Genomic DNA, 17151 nt, shown 5'->3' with positions numbered 1-17151 from the left:
GTGAGCTGGGCCCAGGGGCTGTTTCTCCACTCTGCCTATGGCCGTTTGTGGCTGTCCATGCCCAGTGAGGGTGCTGCAAACACAGGGCCTTAGCAGGTGCTGAACTGGGTGCTTGATGAGCTGGCCTGGTACATACTAACTAGCCCAAGGGCTGATGGGGGGGACGCTGGGATCTCCCCCTGCGTGCAGGGTATCCTGGATAACGCTGGGGGATTGTGAATTTGTGACACGAGTTGTGGGAGAGGTCATGGGCCCCTTCGCTCTGGGGAACGAGGAAGGGAATGTGCCCTGTGGGCCTAGTCCAGAGGCCGCAGGGCTGGAGCACTGGGGACACACTCCCCATCATGGTGATCAGAGGAGAGGAGAGGAGAGGCATGTCAAAGCGTGGGGGGCAGGAGCTTGGCTGGTGTGATGGGAGCAGAGGCTGTGCTGGCTTTAGGGGAGGGAGGCCAGAGGCAGCATGGCACGGGTGGGAAGGGGCTCGCACCATGCCGCTTGTGCCCGGGGGAGGGGGCTGCCGCCCGCCCCGTGCTGAGACGCGCGGAGTTGGGGGCGAGCCAGCAGCAGCCGGCGGCCCCTCTCCTCACCGGGGGCCATTGCATCCCCCCCATGCGCTCCTCCCGCCGGCGTGTGGGCCGATGTGCCAAGAGGCGGAGCCCGGCGGAGAGTGGGGGGAGCCCTGGGCTGGGGGCGGGGCGGGCCCGTCCCCCCCCTTGCAGCCCACGCCCTGGGGCGGGCGGTGTGGTGCGTGCGCTCCCGGCGGGGCGGGGAAGGGTGTCCCCGTCTCTCTCCGTGCGCCAGGGCGCGGCGCAGCCACTCGGTGCGCTCGGAGGCGGAGCAGGGGCCACCCGAGCCTTAGCAGCCGCCGCTTTCTCGGCCGCCGGGAGACACAAAGGCTGCGGATCTCGCCCCGGAGCCGGGCGAGGCGAGTGGAGCAGCTCCGGGCCCCCCGTTCAGTCCCGCCGGGTCCCCCCTTGGAGAGCCATGTCCTGCCTGGATTACCTCGCTGCCGAGTGCCTGGTGTCCATCTCCAGCGGGGCTCTGATCCACCCCGCCGCCGCCTCCAGCCTCCCCAGCCCCGATCCCGCTAGCAGCGAGGACCGGGAGGTGCGGGACACCCTCCGGGGCGCAGCCCCGGCGGCGGCCGGCTGCAGGGCGCGCCCCGGTTCGGCGCACTCGGAGAGCAGTAACTCGTCCTCGTCGGCCGGAGGGGGGGACCTGGAGAGCGGCTACACCACCCTGTCCGACGGGGGTGGCGGACCCCAGCGCGCCCCGCTGCCCGGCCACAGCCCCAGCCTCTCCTCCCGGGGCAAGCGGCACCGCTGTCACTTCCAGGGCTGCTGCAAAGTTTATGGCAAATCGTCCCACCTGAAGGCGCATCTGAGGACGCACACAGGTGAGGCCGCCTCCCCCACTCTGCCCCTTCTCCCGGCGTGGGGACCCCACCTGCCCCCTCCTTGCGCGGGGACCCCGCCCACCTGCCTCCGCCGCCTCCGCTCTCACGCTCCTCCCCCAGCCCCACTTTCCTCCCCCCTGCTCCTGCGCGCGTGTTCTCCCTCCTCCCCCACCCACGAGGGGCCCCCGCCTTTACCCACCTCCCTTTGCTCTCCCTGCCCCCCCTTTCCCTCCTGGGGTCCCGCCATCCCCTCCAGCTCTCCAGTCCTTTCGCATCTCCCCAGTACCCCATGCCCATAGGTAGGAACAGCCCCCCCCCCGTCGCTTTTTCAGATGGTGACTTTATCTTGCACCGATCTCCCTCCCTCCCTCCTTCGCCCCGGGAGCTGTGACCCCTTCCCCCGCCCCCATGACCTACCCCGGAGGCCTCCCTGTGGCGGGTGGGCGGGGGTCAAGGGTGATGTCACTTATTTTTGCTGGGGGGGGGGTTGTTAAGCGATCTGAAGTTGTGTCCAACTCCCCCCACCCCCGCTGCGTGGAACAACGCGACTTCATTTCCATTGGCCTCAAATCCATCAGTTGCCAGGCCCAAAGGGGCAGGAGCCCAGTCTATTACCCCTCCCCCACCCTTCTGTGGGAAGGGCGGGGCTTGGACTGTCTGGGAGGCGTGGCCATGGCCTGTGACACGCTTCCCTTCCTTCTCTGCCATGCAACACGGCAGCTTTTCTTTTCGTGTGCGTGGTGGGGGACTGGCACTGAAGTGTGCGCACGTCAGGTCCTGGAGCCTGCTGCCCTGTGTGACTCTCCACCCACCCCCACGGATCTCTTCCTTGCCCCTGGTTTCCGGGAGTAGCACCCCATCCCTGGGGACCTCTGGAGGTGGCTGAAGCCCTTCGACTTTTGAAAGTGGCCTGTGTGGCTGGGAGGGGCTGGCCCGCCCCGCCCCCCCCCCCCGAATCCCGGGGCTGGCGCTTCCTGCACACTGAGTCTGTGGGGTGCAGCTGGCTCTGGGGGAGGGTACGGGGTGGGTCGCAGGAATCTGCATGGCAGCTCTCCACTGGGCACGAGGCTGCCTGGTGCCTCTCTGCCTAAGCTGGTGGGTGGGACTGGGGAGAGGCAGGAGGCAGAAATGGACGTGAAGGGGGAGGGGGCAAAATCCCAGGGCAGAAGCTGCCTGGTTTCCTGCTTCTCTGTCTCGCCCTGATGCACTGGGGAGGCCGCTGCACCTGCGTTGGTGCCAGGCAAGGAGGGTGGGGCATTGGCACTGAACAGAGCAGAGGAGATCCAGGCGGGAGTGTCATTAATTCCCCCCCTCCCACCTCTCTTGTTGTTTCTAATTGGGCAGGTTGGCAGTATGGGGGCGGAAAGATAAGAGGCCCTTAGTAAGCCTTGGTTCTAGCCACAGGGCAGGGGCTGAAGGAGTGTCTGGGATACTGTTCTTAAGGATTGGTTCAGTTGGCCTTACCTGCAAATTCTTGGGGAGACTGAGGCCAGGTACTGGCATGTACCCACAGACCACCCCCGCGATGTATGCTTAGCTTATATCTGCTGTGAGCTCCCTCACGTGAAACAAGCTGGCCTGATATAACTGCACTTTTTTGCTGCTATAACTGTGCCTGTACGAGGGGATTCTGCCAGCCCGGCTGAGTCGGTCAGAGATCGCACCCCTGACCCACGTGGGGATGCTGGCAGGAGTCTGTTGTGTCAATCTGGCCTGAATGACCCTGAGCCGTGAGTTGTGCATGCTGGGCTGTCAAACTGGCCCCTTTTGCAGTGTTAAGCTCACACTTAATGAAAACTACACTGAAATATATGGTAGGGGGTGGCTAATTGTTCGGATGATAGATATTGGCCCATTGTGGGTGCCTGGAGTCTTGCACCCCAGCGTTAGGAAGCATTTGGATCCAGGACTTATGTCTTGGCAGAGTTCGGATCTGGACTGCCACCAACCCAGAGGTCGTGAAAGTTTGGGGTTATACAGAGACCCAAAGCAATTGGGCCCAACTCTCCTGCCTCTCACCAGTGAATCGGTGCGGTTATGGGGGGTCGAGAGTGGGCCTGCGATGTGTCTGCCCAGAGGAGCAGAGGGTCTCATGGCGTCGGCAGCCTCTTCCCACAGTTGCTACCTTAGTTATCAGGCAGCAAGATGCCTAGCGTGAAACCTGGTGTCCCAGTGAGGCTGCGTGTGAAGCCATGGCTGGCTCCACTCCAAGTCCTCTTAGGCACCATAACATGATAGCACCAGTTGGGAGCAACTGTCTGGAAATTCTGCTATCCGACATGACCCATGAGCCCTGCCTTGATCAGTGGTGTGTATAGTCAGTCCTGTCGATGCGGGGGTTGGTTTGGCTTTGCTGAGAGCACATGGTTGTCCTTTGATTTCAGTGTGGAACTGCCATGCTGGTTCGCTGGCCCCCTGTCACCACGGGGGAGGGGGCGTGGGCTGGACCTTGGGAGTGGCCTGGCGAGAGACCTGATCAACAGGCCTCATCCTGATTGAGGTAGTTACACTGATGGTGCTGCACCAGTGCAGAGCACTACTGTCTCAGTGCGAATGCACTGATGTACGGTGATCTGCAACGGTTCACCATCCCTTGGCTTCAGATAAGGCCACAACTGCAGTGAGTTCTGAGGGCTGACCATATGCTGGATTAATTTAGGCAGGGTAGTAGCTGGCTAATGGTAATGTGCATATGTAAAGGGGGCCCTCCTGGGGTGTAATAGCCATCCCCAATGGGATAAAGCCTCTCCCAAATTAGAGCCTGGAAGAGATCTAGATTGAAAAATCCCCCTGCCCACGGTGGATAGGAAATTTGCCCTGCGGAGTCTGGAGCGGGGACGTGAAGCCATTGGTCCGTGCAGTATTTGAGGCCTGGACTATACAGTTTTTGCATTGGTATAACTATGGGGATTATGCCGGCATAGCCATGCCAGGATAACCCCATAGTATAGACGCAGCCTACAGAAGGGGTTCTTCTGTCAGTGTAGGGCCCCCACCTCTCCGAGTGACAGCAGCTTTCTTCCTTCAGCCTAGCTGTGTCTACACTGGGAGATAGGGCTGCTTCGTTCAAGGCTGTGGATTTTATGCACACCTCGAGAGACGTAGCTATATCGAGCTAGATTTTAGGTGTAGAACAGGCCCCGTAGAACTCCATCCACACTAAGGGGCGTTGTCCCCCTTTAACTATGCTGGTGTGGTTAAAGTGGTACAGCTTTTGTGATAGACAAGGCCAGAGTTTCCGTGCATTGTGGCAATGTGGAGAACCCTCCAAATGGGAAAGCCAGCGTGACCCGAGGCAACGTTATCTTCCTCAGCCTGCAAGCAGTTGGGTCCAGTGCTTCGGGTGCAGCTCATAGCTTTACCAAGTAGCAGCTTGCGAAGGGTGCTGCTGAGTTCTGTGGAACTGTCAGGAAGGCTGCCAAGGCCCTCGGGGAAAAGCTGTGAGGAGCCACTGTAGCAGCAGAGACGGGGACTGGAGTTATTCCTGGGGGTGGGGATGAAAGCTAAGGTAGAATTCGAGTAGCAGAAGTGCCATGCACACAACCCCCTGTGCCAGCTCCTCCCACCAGCTGATGTATGGAGTGGGGGGAAGGGTACCTTTTGCCCAGCTGCAACCAGAACATGCATGACTTCAGATGTCAGACCCCTTCTGTGTTTGTGCAGCGCCTGGCACAGTGGGGTCCTGGTCACGTGTGGGCTGAAATCCTTTGCAAATCAGGCCTGGATTGTGGATTCGGAGCCCTTGAAAACTTGAGCCTCAGCTCGTATGGGGAATCTGGCCCTGAACTGAAGATCTGCAAGGTGGCTGGGAGCCAATAACCTGAAAGCTGGAGCCAGACGGCGGCTAGCACCCGTGAAGTCACCTCATGGCTAGCCCCAGGCACTCACTCCACCTTGGGTAGAAAATAGTCCTGGGCAAGATCTCGCTGAGGTGGACTCGAGTTTCCCGCTGGGAGGGACGCCCCCAGCCCCTGTCGGCCGCCTACGCCTCACGGGGTTCTGTGTCAGGGCAGACTGTGTGTGTCTCGCTTACCCCAAGCCGGCATCCCGGTGGGCTTTGCTCACCCGGCAGATTGGCTCTGGCATGCCCGCGGAGAGGCAGCCGGACTCGGGCCCGTGGCATTGTGTGCGGGGCCTGCTGTCGCGTCGTTGGGGGATGAAAGGCCCCATTGTGGCGTGATGGCTGGACTCGGACGGTTTGAACTTGACGAGGCGGCGTGGCACTAGGAGCTGGGGCGCTTGGGGGGGGGGGCAGCTCAGGATATCAGCGGAGCCTCCCCCCCCTCTACAAAGGAGCGGCTAGAGCGTGGCTGGGCTAGAGGGTTCTTGTAACCTGAGCCGGTGGTGGGAGGGAGGTGGAGAGAAGCCAGGTCCCCTGCGGGCGGTGGGGGGCTGGAGCCAGGCTGCTGGGGGAGTTAGTTCGGCCTTTGCAGAGGGCTGGACCGAGAGGGTGAACTGCCAGGGATGGGGCAGCCTAGGCGTAGGCCCGCGGTGGCAGGAGGGGAAGGCTGAGACCTGTACGTGGATCAGTGTCAGAGCCAGCCCTTTGCTAAGGCCTCTCCTCGGTAGCACCCTAGTGAGTGGGAGATGCCCGGACACCGGCCTTCTGTGCTGGCGAGAACCTACAGAACAACTGTCCCCAGCGTGGAGGGGGACAGAGACCATCCAGCTGGAAGTCCTTGCGTTTGGTCCCTGGACACCACGGTGACTCCAGCTCTCCAGAGTCCCAGTCCACTAGGCTACCCTGCCCCCTGTTTTGAACGTCTCGTTTATCTCTCGGGGCGCCCGCAGCTGTACCCCCTCCCCAGAAGCACAGCGTGGTTGGGTGAATCACTGAAGAGCGTGCTGTGAGTCGGTGGCAGAGCCGGGAATCGAACGGAGGAGTTCTCGCTCCCAGCCCCCTGCCTTGTTGACTGTAGGTCCTGCAGGTAAACGAAGCTGCGCAGGAGATGCCTGGGATTTTCAAAGCCCCTGAGGGAGTTACTCTGAACTCCCCCGACCTTCAGTGCGATGTGGACACAACTCCTGTAGCTCCTTTGCACGCCCCAGCCGCTGTCCGCGGCAGGCGGGCAGCTGGTACTTCCATGGCCGGGGGGATGTAGGAAGCATGTGGCGATTGGTGTGTGCTTGTCTGGAGGTGGCCCGATTGGTACCGAGCAAGGAGGGTGCCTGATCGCAGCGTCCGAGGGGTGTGGAATCTGGGGTCTAAACTGCTTGACGACGTCCCCTTTAAATCCCTGGTGTTAGACTGGGCTGAACCGCGGGGGCTGGAGCTGCCCTGAGATGCCTGGGTGAGGCTCTGACAGAACCCGCCCCCGCCCCCGCTTCCTCTCCTCTGCCTTTTGACCATCCTGCGGGCACAGTCCCGGACGCCCTGGGTCTGGAGCAGGGTTTGAACCGCTGAATGAAAGCACAGGGCGTGGGGGAGGGGGCAGCCTCCGTGCACCGGGAGGGCTGGCTGTGCCGCAGAGCCGGAAGATCCCGCGCCGACGGAGCCGCTGTCCTCGTCTCACCCCGCTGCCGCCACTGAGCTCGCTCGGCGCTGGCAGCACAGATGGTGCGTGAGATTCCCCGGCTGCACGCGGCTGCAGGAGCCCATGTGCCTGTCTCTTCTGGAGCGCGGCTTGCGGGAGAGAGAGTTGCCTGCATGTGGCGTTAACCCATGGAGTTCCCAAAGCAGCTGCTGGCACTGCCCTGCCCACAAATCTCCTGCCAGGAACTAACCGTGCCTCTGTGAACCCAAAACCGGTGCTGCCACTGGGCTGGGACCTCTGCTACTGGCTCTCCCCCACCCCGGAGTCGGGGCCCTGCCCTCGCTGCAGTTCCTGCATTGAATTCTTGCCCTTTGGGCCTCCCCTTTCCACCCCTTCTAGAGAGGATCAGCCTGAGCTGCAGTGGCTGGCCTGGGGCTCGGCCCTTTGGCGCCTTGCGTGAGGCTTTTTGTTCCTGGCTTTAATGTTTGTTTTTGCTCCAAGACAAAAGGGTTTCCCAGCGCCTGCACCCAAACCGTGCTGAGCTGGGCTGGCGGGATGAGTCATGGGGCAGTCCCCGTGCTGCCTGCGTCAGCCTCTCAGCGGCCCCTGAGAGCTGCGGGGGAGGGAGGGGGGGCGTGCAATTACTCCTAGCGGGGAGGGTTGCATTGAATTAGCCGGGTGGGCTTGGTCTCACGCCCTCTGAAGTTCAAAGGTTAGGGCCTCCTCTCCGCCCCTCACCTGGGCCCCCTGGCACTGAATGACTCCCTGGCCGTAGCCAATGGGAAACCCAAGTGTTTAGCTTGGCAAACCGCGGGCAGCTTCGCTCCCGTGGCAGCAGAGGCAGGCCGGGAGTGCGCTCGGGGCAGCGAGCCACGACTCAAGATGCCTTGGTCCCAGAGCAGCTCTGCTGTGACCTTGAGCGGGTGACCTCTGGGCCGCCGTCCGGCCCGCCCCTGGCTAAGCGGCAGTGGCGTTTGCCCACCTTGGTGCAATTCAGCGTCTGTTCAACGCCTTGCAGAGAAAGTGCTGTGCGTATGCTCTGGATGCGCCGGGAGGGGCCGTGGGCTTTATGCGGGTAGGGATGGTGAAATGAACGTGGATCAGAGCAGATCTTCCTGGATTTAGCCCCTTGCACGCTGGTTCTAAAAACTGTCCAGGCCCAGCACCGCCGGGGAGCACCCCTGCAAGGAGACCAGCCCACCCTTCTCTCTGTTAGCGGCTACCCCAGCCTGTGTCCCCTTCGAGCCACAGCCCGCCGGCAAACCCAGCTGTAGCTGATTTCCCCCACCGCTTGCCTGTCCCCTGGCTTCCCCCTCCGTGCAGACAGCAGGCCCAGCGTGGGAGGCAGGGAAGGGGCGGGAGGTTACGCCTGACCTGAGGAGCTTTTGACGCTTATGCGGAGCGATGGGCCGGCTCCAACCCCGCGCGGCTCTCCGGCCTCTTGCGTGACACAAGCTGTTTTCCAGGGCGGGGGGCTGGGCTGCAAAGCCCGGGGCCTGAAGTGTGCTCTCCCATCCCCCGCTCTTGCCTCCTGCCCTGAGCGTCTGGCTTGCTCCAGTTCGAGGCAGGACAAGCGAAGCAGCTGACGCGTTGCGCTCGGGCGCCAGCCGGGGTCTGCCGGGAGGCGCGAGTGGGCATGGATTGGCAGTGGGCATTTCTCTTTGTGTGCTGGGGAGGGGCGGCAGGGCTCAGGCTCCCTAACAAAGGGCTTGCCGCTGGCGCTGGAGAGGCAGGGTCCAGGGCAGGATCTGAACTCAAAGGGACGCTGACCAGTTTCTTAGGGCTGGTCTGCACTGAAAACTTACATCGGCGTAGCTACGTCTCCCCCGGGAGACAGGTGTAGGCAGCGCTGGGGCGATGGAAGAATTCTGCTGGCCCCGCTACTGCCTCTCGGGGAGGGGGGTTAACCACAGCGACAGGAGAACCCCTCCCGTGTCTCCACTGTCACGGTGTAAGAGTAGGCATCCCCATTGATTCGCACCACGTGTTGCAGTCTTGGTGGGCGCAGAGCAGCCGAACGCCTTTCCCGTCGAGTTGCCGGGGTTTTCAAAGCCCGTCCCAGCCGTCAGGGAGCAAAGCTTTTCAAAACACAGGGGAAGTAGTGGTATCCCTGTTTCACAGATGGGGAAACTGAGGCACGGGAGGGCCGTGACTTGCCCTGGGTCACGCCGGGAGTTGGTGGTAGAGCCAGGAATTCTTACAGCCCCTCGCCCATCTAGCTGCTGCCCTGAGTCCCTCTTGTTTGGGCAGAATCTGAGCTGAGTAGAAGTATTTTCATGAGGAGGGCGAAGGAGCTGGGCCTTGAGAAGCGCAACGTGAAAGCGGTCAGTGGCTCGTGCAGGGATGCGAGCCTGGGAATACAGACGAGCAAACGAGACTCTCAAGGCATTCATTATTAATCCTCTGCGGTGGTGTTACCAATACAAAACTCCAGGCAGCAATAACAAGCCACATAATGCATCACAGGCGGGGCAGGGACCTTCTCTTTCTGTGGGGTGGGAGGGGTACCTACTGCAGTGGGGCCTGGCTAGGGTGACCGTATTTCCCAAAGTGAAAACAGGACACTGTGCAAGGCTGGCCCAAGTCCGCCCCCTCCCCCCCGCCCGTGTGGGACCAGCCCGAGCTGCCTGGTGTCGCCACTCGCCCCCCACAAAAGTTCCTCCGTGCCCCCGTAGCAGGGTGTGCTCCACTTTTTTTGGCAAGACTGGGCATTGGGTCTTCAGTGAGTCACCTTGCCAAAAAAGTCGGGACGCCTGGGATGGGGCTTAAAAAGGGGGACTGTCCCAGCCAAAACGGAACATAGGGTCACCCTAGCTCCTGGCCCCTGATCGGTGTCACCAGGTTCTATTGTAACGCTCATACACATATCTGTTAAATTCGGGTCAATGATGGCAAAAGATCTGTTAGACCTCCTAGGCCCAGCTGCTGCAACATGTGCTTAGCGTGTGAAGTCAAAGGGAGCCTGGTTAAGCTGCCAGGAGCGGTTTTCAGGGTCGGGGCTACAGGAGTAAGCAAAGACTTTGATTTCATTTTACCTTGAAAGGGTCCCCTGAACATCCCACGCTCCTCTGCCAAGCTTGGGCTGTGACTCACACTGGCGCTGGGGAAAAGCTCTTGAAATTGGAGCTGCGTCTGATTCCTTTACTCGCCTCGCTCCTTCGCCCTGGGCTTACGCAGTCAGGAGAAGCTATTTGTAACCAGTGACGGGGGCCACGTTTTCCTGTCGAAAACGGCTGCGTAAGATTGTGCCAACTGGTGATTGTGCAGTCAGGGGAAAGCCTCTCATGCGCGGGATTCACAGAGCAGGGTGACGTGGTTTAAAATGTTTCATAGTTGTAAGCGTGGGGGGGGGGTCTTGTCGCTTACCAGGGGCGAAGCTGTGAGTGGGGGAGGCTGGTCACCCCAAATCTATGCTGACTTTAAAACCTCCCATCATTCGACCAGTGACCGATGGGTGAAGTATCTTCTTTCTGACCTGTGGAACTCCTTGCCACAAGGGATCACCGGGGTCAAGAGTTTTGCAGGATTAAAAAAAAGATCACCGAGAGTTCATCCAAAGATACAAGAGTTTTGGCAGGGAGATAAACCCAACTCAGGGCATGAATTGGCCTCTAGCCATAGGGGTCAGGAGCCAGCTTTGCTGGGTGCAGATTACCCCGTCACTGCTGAGTTTCTTGCTCCTCCCGCTGAAGCAGCTGGTGCTAGCCACTGTTTGAGACCGGAGACTGGTCTAGAAGGGTCCCTGATCTGATCCAATCTGGCAATTCCTCTGCAGTCCACCTGTGTCATACGTTGTGGAAAAAAAATGTTTAAGGAAGTTTAACTTGGCCCTAGTTTCTGGCTCTGCAACTGTCCAACTGCACAGTGGTAACCCGCTGATACGTGGGATGGAGGGGTCAGGCAGGATCGGACCTGAACCAGCCACGGGTCCAGGACGTGATATTCCCCTCCTGGGCCTTGGGACCAGTCTGCTGGGGGCGAGGGGCTGGGTGGGTTAAACCGGAAGAAAGGCCAGAGATGCAAGTGGCAGATTGTGGTGGAATTTCGCTCACTACTGATCCGGTGACGATCCTGTCACGCTTGTGATTGCAAGCACCTGGAATGGAGCCCGGGCAGATCAAGCCCTGGGTTTCTCTCGGCACCTCATTGCAAGTGGCTCTCGGCTTTGTCAGCCCAATTGCCCCTTGCACGTGCCCCCAGGAGCACATGGCCCTTGTGTCTCTGGTACTGACGCTCCTGGCTCAGTGGGGTGTCGGCTCTCTTCGAAAGACCTTCAGTCCAGACAAGTTCAGGAGTCCAGGCATGCGGCATAGTCTGCACCTGAGCAGCAGGGGGCGCCGTAGTAAGAGAGGCAGCAGTCACTGCAGGTGAAGAGAGATTGATGAACTGGGGGCTAGATTGGAAGCCCTGTGCCGAGCATCTAATTAGTCTCTGGGGAGGCCGGAGCCGGCAGCATCTTAATCTGAGGTTTTAATTTTGCCTTCGTCCTCTCTGGGTCTGTTTTTATTCTTGCTCAGGTCAGTTGCTTTGTATCAGGATTAGGCAGATGGGGGCGGATTAGAACCAGAAAACAATCCCCAGGGGCTGGGTGGGCTTGGAGCCCTCGGCTGAGTCTGTCTGCTGGGCACTTCTCGTTCCCGGGCCTGGCATAGTCCTCACCGGAGCGGGCTGCCCGTGGACGGGGGAGGCACGGACCGTTTGTGTTTCCGGGGCCAGTGGGCATTGGACCTGTCCCAGCACAGCACCCCCTAGCTTCTCTCTATCGCACAAGCCCTGCTCCAGTGGCAGAGCCCAGAGCCGGGGAGGTGGGTCTGTTGCAGGAGAACTGAACTGCCTGTGACCCGCAGCCCCCGTGCTGTTCCGGTTCAGTGCCTCCCGGCGTCCCCAGTTCTACTGCAGGGCGGTTCGGGGACACCAGGAGCAGAGCGAGGCGCGTGCGGTCCCAGTCCCCTGGTAACGCAAGACGTGAGACGCTGATTGCAGCTGGCCGGGATCCGTGCTCTGATTCTGCTGGGGAAAAGGCTCACGTGGCAGAAATATCCCCAAACCCAGGGAACCGTGCTGTGTGTCACAGTCCATAATTAGCGTGCTGCCACCTAGCTGGGACACGGGAGATTGTTTTGGAGGGGTAGGAGTTGAAATGAATGATGAACTTTCCCTTTCTCTTTGCATCCTTCTCGAGCTCTGAGCCCTTCCCCAAGTCAGTCCAGGGACTCGGAGCTCACACAGTGCTCCATGAGTTCATGTCACTGGCCAGCCAAGCCAGCTGCCCCTGGCTAGAGCAAATGCCCAGTACTTGGAGCCCCCAACTCACAATGCACCTGGGTTGTTTGTCCAACACTGTTATTGGACTGCTGTGTGGAACACTGCCCTCCACTGGGTGGAATTGAAACTGCTCAGCTGTGTGTCATAGGCCCTATAGGGTGAATGGCTGGTGGAGATTCTCCTTGAGCTGAAGTGTTAAGAGCCTGTGCTGTTGGAGCAGGAGGACTGGGGGAGCCCAAAGGTGTCAGAGGCGGGGGGGCACAGGGACTGTCTGGGGGAGTCCAAAGGGGATAGGGGTGGGGGTGTGGGGACTCTCTGGGGGAGTCCAAAGGGGTCGGGGCAGGGGGCACGGGGACATCCCCCCCTGGGCTCCTTGCTGTGTCTCACGCTCTTCCCCCCTCCCCCCAGGTGAGAGGCCGTTCCCGTGCACCTGGCCTGACTGCTCCAAGAAGTTTGCGCGCTCGGACGAGCTGGCCCGGCACTACCGCACCCACACCGGGGAGAAGAAGTTCGCCTGCCCGCTCTGTGAGAAACGCTTCATGCGCAGCGACCACCTCACCAAGCATGCCCGCCGCCATCCCGCCTTCCACCCCTCCATGGTCAAGCGGCTGGGCTGCCCCAGCGACTCCGCGCCCGGCAGCCTGGCGGGGAGCCCCGTCGCCAGCCCTGCCCCCAGCCCGGCCAAGTTCCTGTAGGGGCTGGCGCTGCTCCAAGCGGGGACCATGTGGCACGGACCCCAAAAGGTGCCGCCTGGCCCAGGCCGGCCCAGGAAGCCACCGAGAGTGCCCGGTGTCAAGGCTGCCCTTGGATCTGTGGGGCGAGCGAACCGTCTGCTCCCCCCTGACGGGGTCCTGCTCATGGGGACCTTCCGCTCCATGTTCTGGGTGTCTTCGAGCAGCAGCCTCTCCCCACCTGGCTTCGTGGTGACGTCCAGCATCCCCCACCCCCGGCCTGTGTGGCACAGCGGTCGGGCGTCCAGTCCCGCGGGCCGTGCTGCTCCCCCTGGGCGGCTGTGGAAGGAGCTGGGCGGGGGGAAGGCTACGACCTCGCCCTCGCTGCCGCCAGCCCCTCTCCTGGGCAGGCTCCTGCATGGCGGTGAGAGGTGGCACCTCTCCGGGAATCCCCAGCTACCACGATGCCAGACTCTACCGGCTCGACTCGTGCGGGGCTGTTTCGCCCTGGAGATGCTGAGGGGCAAATCAAGGCCCTTGCCTCCTCTCTGGTTTACCCTCCTGGTGCTGGTGCAATGACACTTCCCCAGCAGGGGGCACCCTAGGGATGGTTCCAACTTGCACCTTGGGGACCCCTTGACGAAGGCAGCTTAAACCAGGCCAGTTCTGCCTCCCGTCCCCGGAGGCCGTGACTGCTTTGCTCTTGGGACAGAAGGCTGCTCAGGGAGGAGATGGCCGGTGGCTGAAGTCCCCTGCGTCTCCCACTTCCCCTCCCCTCTCCTTCTGGAAACCAGGACCTGCTCCCCTGAAATTCTCCCCTCTCCCTCCAGGGGAAGCCCAACCTAGATATAGATCTATCCCTCCCCCAGAGGGGAATTCTGAGTATTTATTTATACAGACTAACGCGCCTCCGGCTGCAACCTTCTGAGGTCTTTGCAAGTCGTGGGTATCTGGCCAGTGGACACAGACTGACTGACTGGGCCGTGGGGGGGGGGGGGGAAATGTACCTTTCGAGTGACTCTCCGTCCAGCCCCTGCCATGGGTTGGGGCTGGGCTTTTTAGGCAGGAATCTATTTATGGACAAAATCGGTTTTTATAGCTGTGGAATCGGGGTGAAGGGGTATAAGGGGGGGGTGACATGCGCCCCAGCCAGCCTCTTTGAAGCGGGTGCGGATTGAGTATTTGTCTACGCGGCATACTGCTGCTGGAACCCGGCCGTGTGCAGCTGTTTTAGGGGAAGCCTGGGCCTGCATTTCGGTTCTTGGTGATTTGGGGGGGCGCTGCGGATTTTCCTGAAAACTTGTAATTTAATTTTTTTCCCAGAGAGTTCTCAGCACTTTAAAGACACAGGGGGCCCCTTTGAGGTGGGTCAGGTGGGGCACCCAAAAAATCACTAGTCACTGCTGGAAATATAGGGCCAAGTGCCTTCAGTCCATCGAAAGCAGGCCTGTCCCAGAACTGCACTAGGATCAGAGTGGACTAGTTTATTGGTACAACGGCGGTTCCATAGCCGCCTTTCTCAGCCAAGTGGGCTGCTCCATTTGATTCTGCTGCAAGTCGCTGCACTGAAGTCACTAAGGGTGTGTCTACACTTAACCTGCTGGAGCACTTGGGTGTCGACTCCACCTAGGCCGGGGTTCTCCCATCGGCGTAGGCAATCCACCTTCCCGAGAGGCGGGAGCTAGGTCGACGGACAAATTCTTCCATCGCCCTCGCGCTGTCTGCACCAGGGGTTTGGTCGGCTTAACTACGCCGCTCAGGGGAGTGGATTTTTCACGCCCATCAGAGACGTAGCTGTGCTGGTGTAAGGTCCCAGTGTAGACCCAGCCCTGAGGTAGGTCAGGGTTGCGGTGCAGTAATGCCCCTGGTTCAGTCAGCTGCGGGGATTGAACCTGGGACCTCTGGCTCTAAAAGCAGTGAGTTTGTCGCCTGAGCTAAGAGCCCAGCTCCGTTAGTTCCGTCGCAGTAGCGGACTCTGGGGTCTGACCACTAGAGGGGGACAAGGCGCTACCCCGCGTTGGCATGGGTGATGGTGATTTTATAGACGCGGGTGTTCTGCCTGCTCTGGGGATAGGCCTGGCGGCTTGTGTGCAGTGCCGTGCCGCTGGCCAGAAGGCTGAACATCAGCTTTCCCCACGACGCGTGAGCCCAGGCCGATTGGCCTTGGTGGAACGAGTTTGATGGGTCACGGGCAGTTCCTGGGGTCCCGCTGCCTGCGTAACAAAGCCATTGGCGTGGCTGGCACGGCTCTCCCCTCCTGCGTTGGCCCTACCAATGCCCACACCACACCTGGTATGGGGATAGGCTGCTCCACGCCCATGCCTCTCTCAGTCCAGGCGCGCTTTCGATCAAGAAGCAACCCCCCTCCCCCAGTGCTTTCCCTGGGCTCTCCGGAGAGAACCTTGCCCCCTGGAACGCTTCAGAGACGTGTCTGGGATGGGTCTGCTGGGAGTTCCTCAAGCGTGGCATGGCTGGGAGTTGGCCTCCTTTGCCCCCTCTCCGTATTCCGCGTGGCCCCCGGGTCCCAGCGCTGCGGGATCAGTCTCCGTCGGACTGTCTCCAATGGCCCAGGCCATGGGACTGTCTCGAAGGAGCCGGCAGCTTGCTGGGATTGGGGCCCAATCTGGCAGCGGCCAGGATTCCGGCGTCGGAGCTTGAGGACTCTGTGAAGCTCCTCTGGCTGGACCTTGTCTCCGGCCTCCTGGACTGGGGCACAAGAGAGCTCAGAGCGGCCGGGAAGAGACGCCAGCCGGACCCCGGCTCCGGGAGCAGCGGCTGCCTCTCGGGGCGGCTCGCCAAAGGCCACCTTGGGTAGAATACACTGAAACGTACTGCATTAGCCAGCGGGTCCCTTCTCACGTCAGTGTCGTGCCAGGGGGCTCGGCGTCCTTTCCTGCCTGTGCCCATCACAAACTGACTGGCCTTTGGGAGTTGCCTGTCTCTCTCCTGCTTTCATGGCTGAAGCTCGAGGGAGATCTGTTTCCAGCAGGAACTGTTGAAGGAGCCCAACATTTTCCACCAGCTGGTTCATGCAAAGGTGTCGCTGGGTGACTATTCTCTGGGGCGGTCCCAGGGCCCTTGTGATGGGGATAGGGCCGGGGGGGGGGGGGTGGCTTACGAAATGGCTAAGTGGGTGGAGGAGGAGAAGAAAGGGGGGGTAGTTAATGGACCAGTGAGGAGAGGGCAAAAGCAGGTGATCTAGAAACAACCTTTCAGGAAGGGCTCCATGGCTGGGGCGTGAAGCGGTTAGTGGCCTGAGCTGGTGCGGGTGAGGCTGGCGCGTCTCCTCCCAAGATAAGCCTGGCACTGGAGCAGTTCGGACCCAGCCCGCCTTAGCTGTGCTGCCGCAGTGCATTCTGGGATCCCCGATGCTCCTGTCCTGTAGTACTTGGCATCATTGCTGGAGGGGGGCGGGTTCAGGGGTAACTTCCTGTGAGTGTGACGGGGAGGGGGGGGAGGGGAACCTGTAGTCTGGGCTGGTTTTGCTTAGTGTAGACGGCACCTGCGAAGACAGATGTTGGTGACCCCAGGAAGCATCGCTGAAGCCTGTGGGCTGCGCTGGGTCCCTGCTGGCCCATATGCAGCCAGGGACCAGCGTGACCTCAGTTTCCCCACCACGGTGAGGGGTGGCCAGAGCCCTGAGCAGGGCCACTTGGCCCCCACCGAAGCTAGATCAGGAAGGGCCCTGCTCTAACCTGGACAGCTGGTGTGTGGCCCCTTCCAAGGATGGGCTCTGGCAGAGCGCCGTGTTCTGGGGGCGGGGGAGGAGAGTCCAGCTGGGTGGGGGTGGGGGGAGGGGCCACTCTGCCTCCGCCAGCCGAAATTCACTTTGCACGTGTGGGGAGATTCTCTGTGGGGACTCAGCAGCTGGTTAAAGGCCGTTCGTGCAGCATGGAGCCACCAGTCCTCCCCTCCAGCTCCAAAGGCGGTCCTTCCCCCCCTGCTCCCCCCCAGCCTCCGTGCACTTATTTCCTCCTTATTTATTACTGATTTCTCCCTTTCCCCCAAGGAGTTGAACTGGAATGGGTCCTTCTCCTCCCCCGCCCCGCTGAACGGCTCCCGCTTTGGAGGCAAACGCGTTTCGGACTGGCTGCAGTGCGCTTGCCCCTCTGATACTGTAGGTTCTCTGTATTCTGCCTCCCGCCCCTGGCATTTCCTTGGGGGGGAGGGGCTGGTGGGTTTTCAATGTCTTTATTAATCCAGTCTCTTTATCCCTGAAGCTTCCTCAAGGCACCAGCGCCAGGGAGGGGAGAGGGGCGGGGAATGGGGCAAACTCCATTGTCACGGGGGCACAATCTCCTTGCAGCTGCTGTTCCTGGGAGCATCCCTCGCTAGGGGCCCACCC

General features: G+C 60.8%; 1 protein-coding gene across 1 annotated transcript; it reads left to right on the top strand.

The window, feature by feature from the left end:
- Positions 1 to 984: 984 nt before the first annotated feature.
- Positions 985 to 12830, top strand: KLF16 (KLF transcription factor 16). The gene is made up of 2 exons (XM_065422291.1): positions 985 to 1396; positions 12544 to 12830. The coding sequence occupies exons 1-2, from the start codon at positions 985 to 987 to the stop codon at positions 12828 to 12830; spliced, it is 699 nt and encodes a 232-aa protein (XP_065278363.1).
- The last annotated feature ends 4321 nt before the right edge of the window (positions 12831 to 17151 follow it).

Source organism: Emys orbicularis, chromosome 24 (genome assembly GCF_028017835.1).
Source record: "Emys orbicularis isolate rEmyOrb1 chromosome 24, rEmyOrb1.hap1, whole genome shotgun sequence".
NCBI classification, from domain to species: domain Eukaryota; kingdom Metazoa; phylum Chordata; order Testudines; family Emydidae; genus Emys; species Emys orbicularis.
Note: the sequence above shows the minus strand (reverse complement) of the source record. Positions and strands in the feature narration are given on the sequence as shown.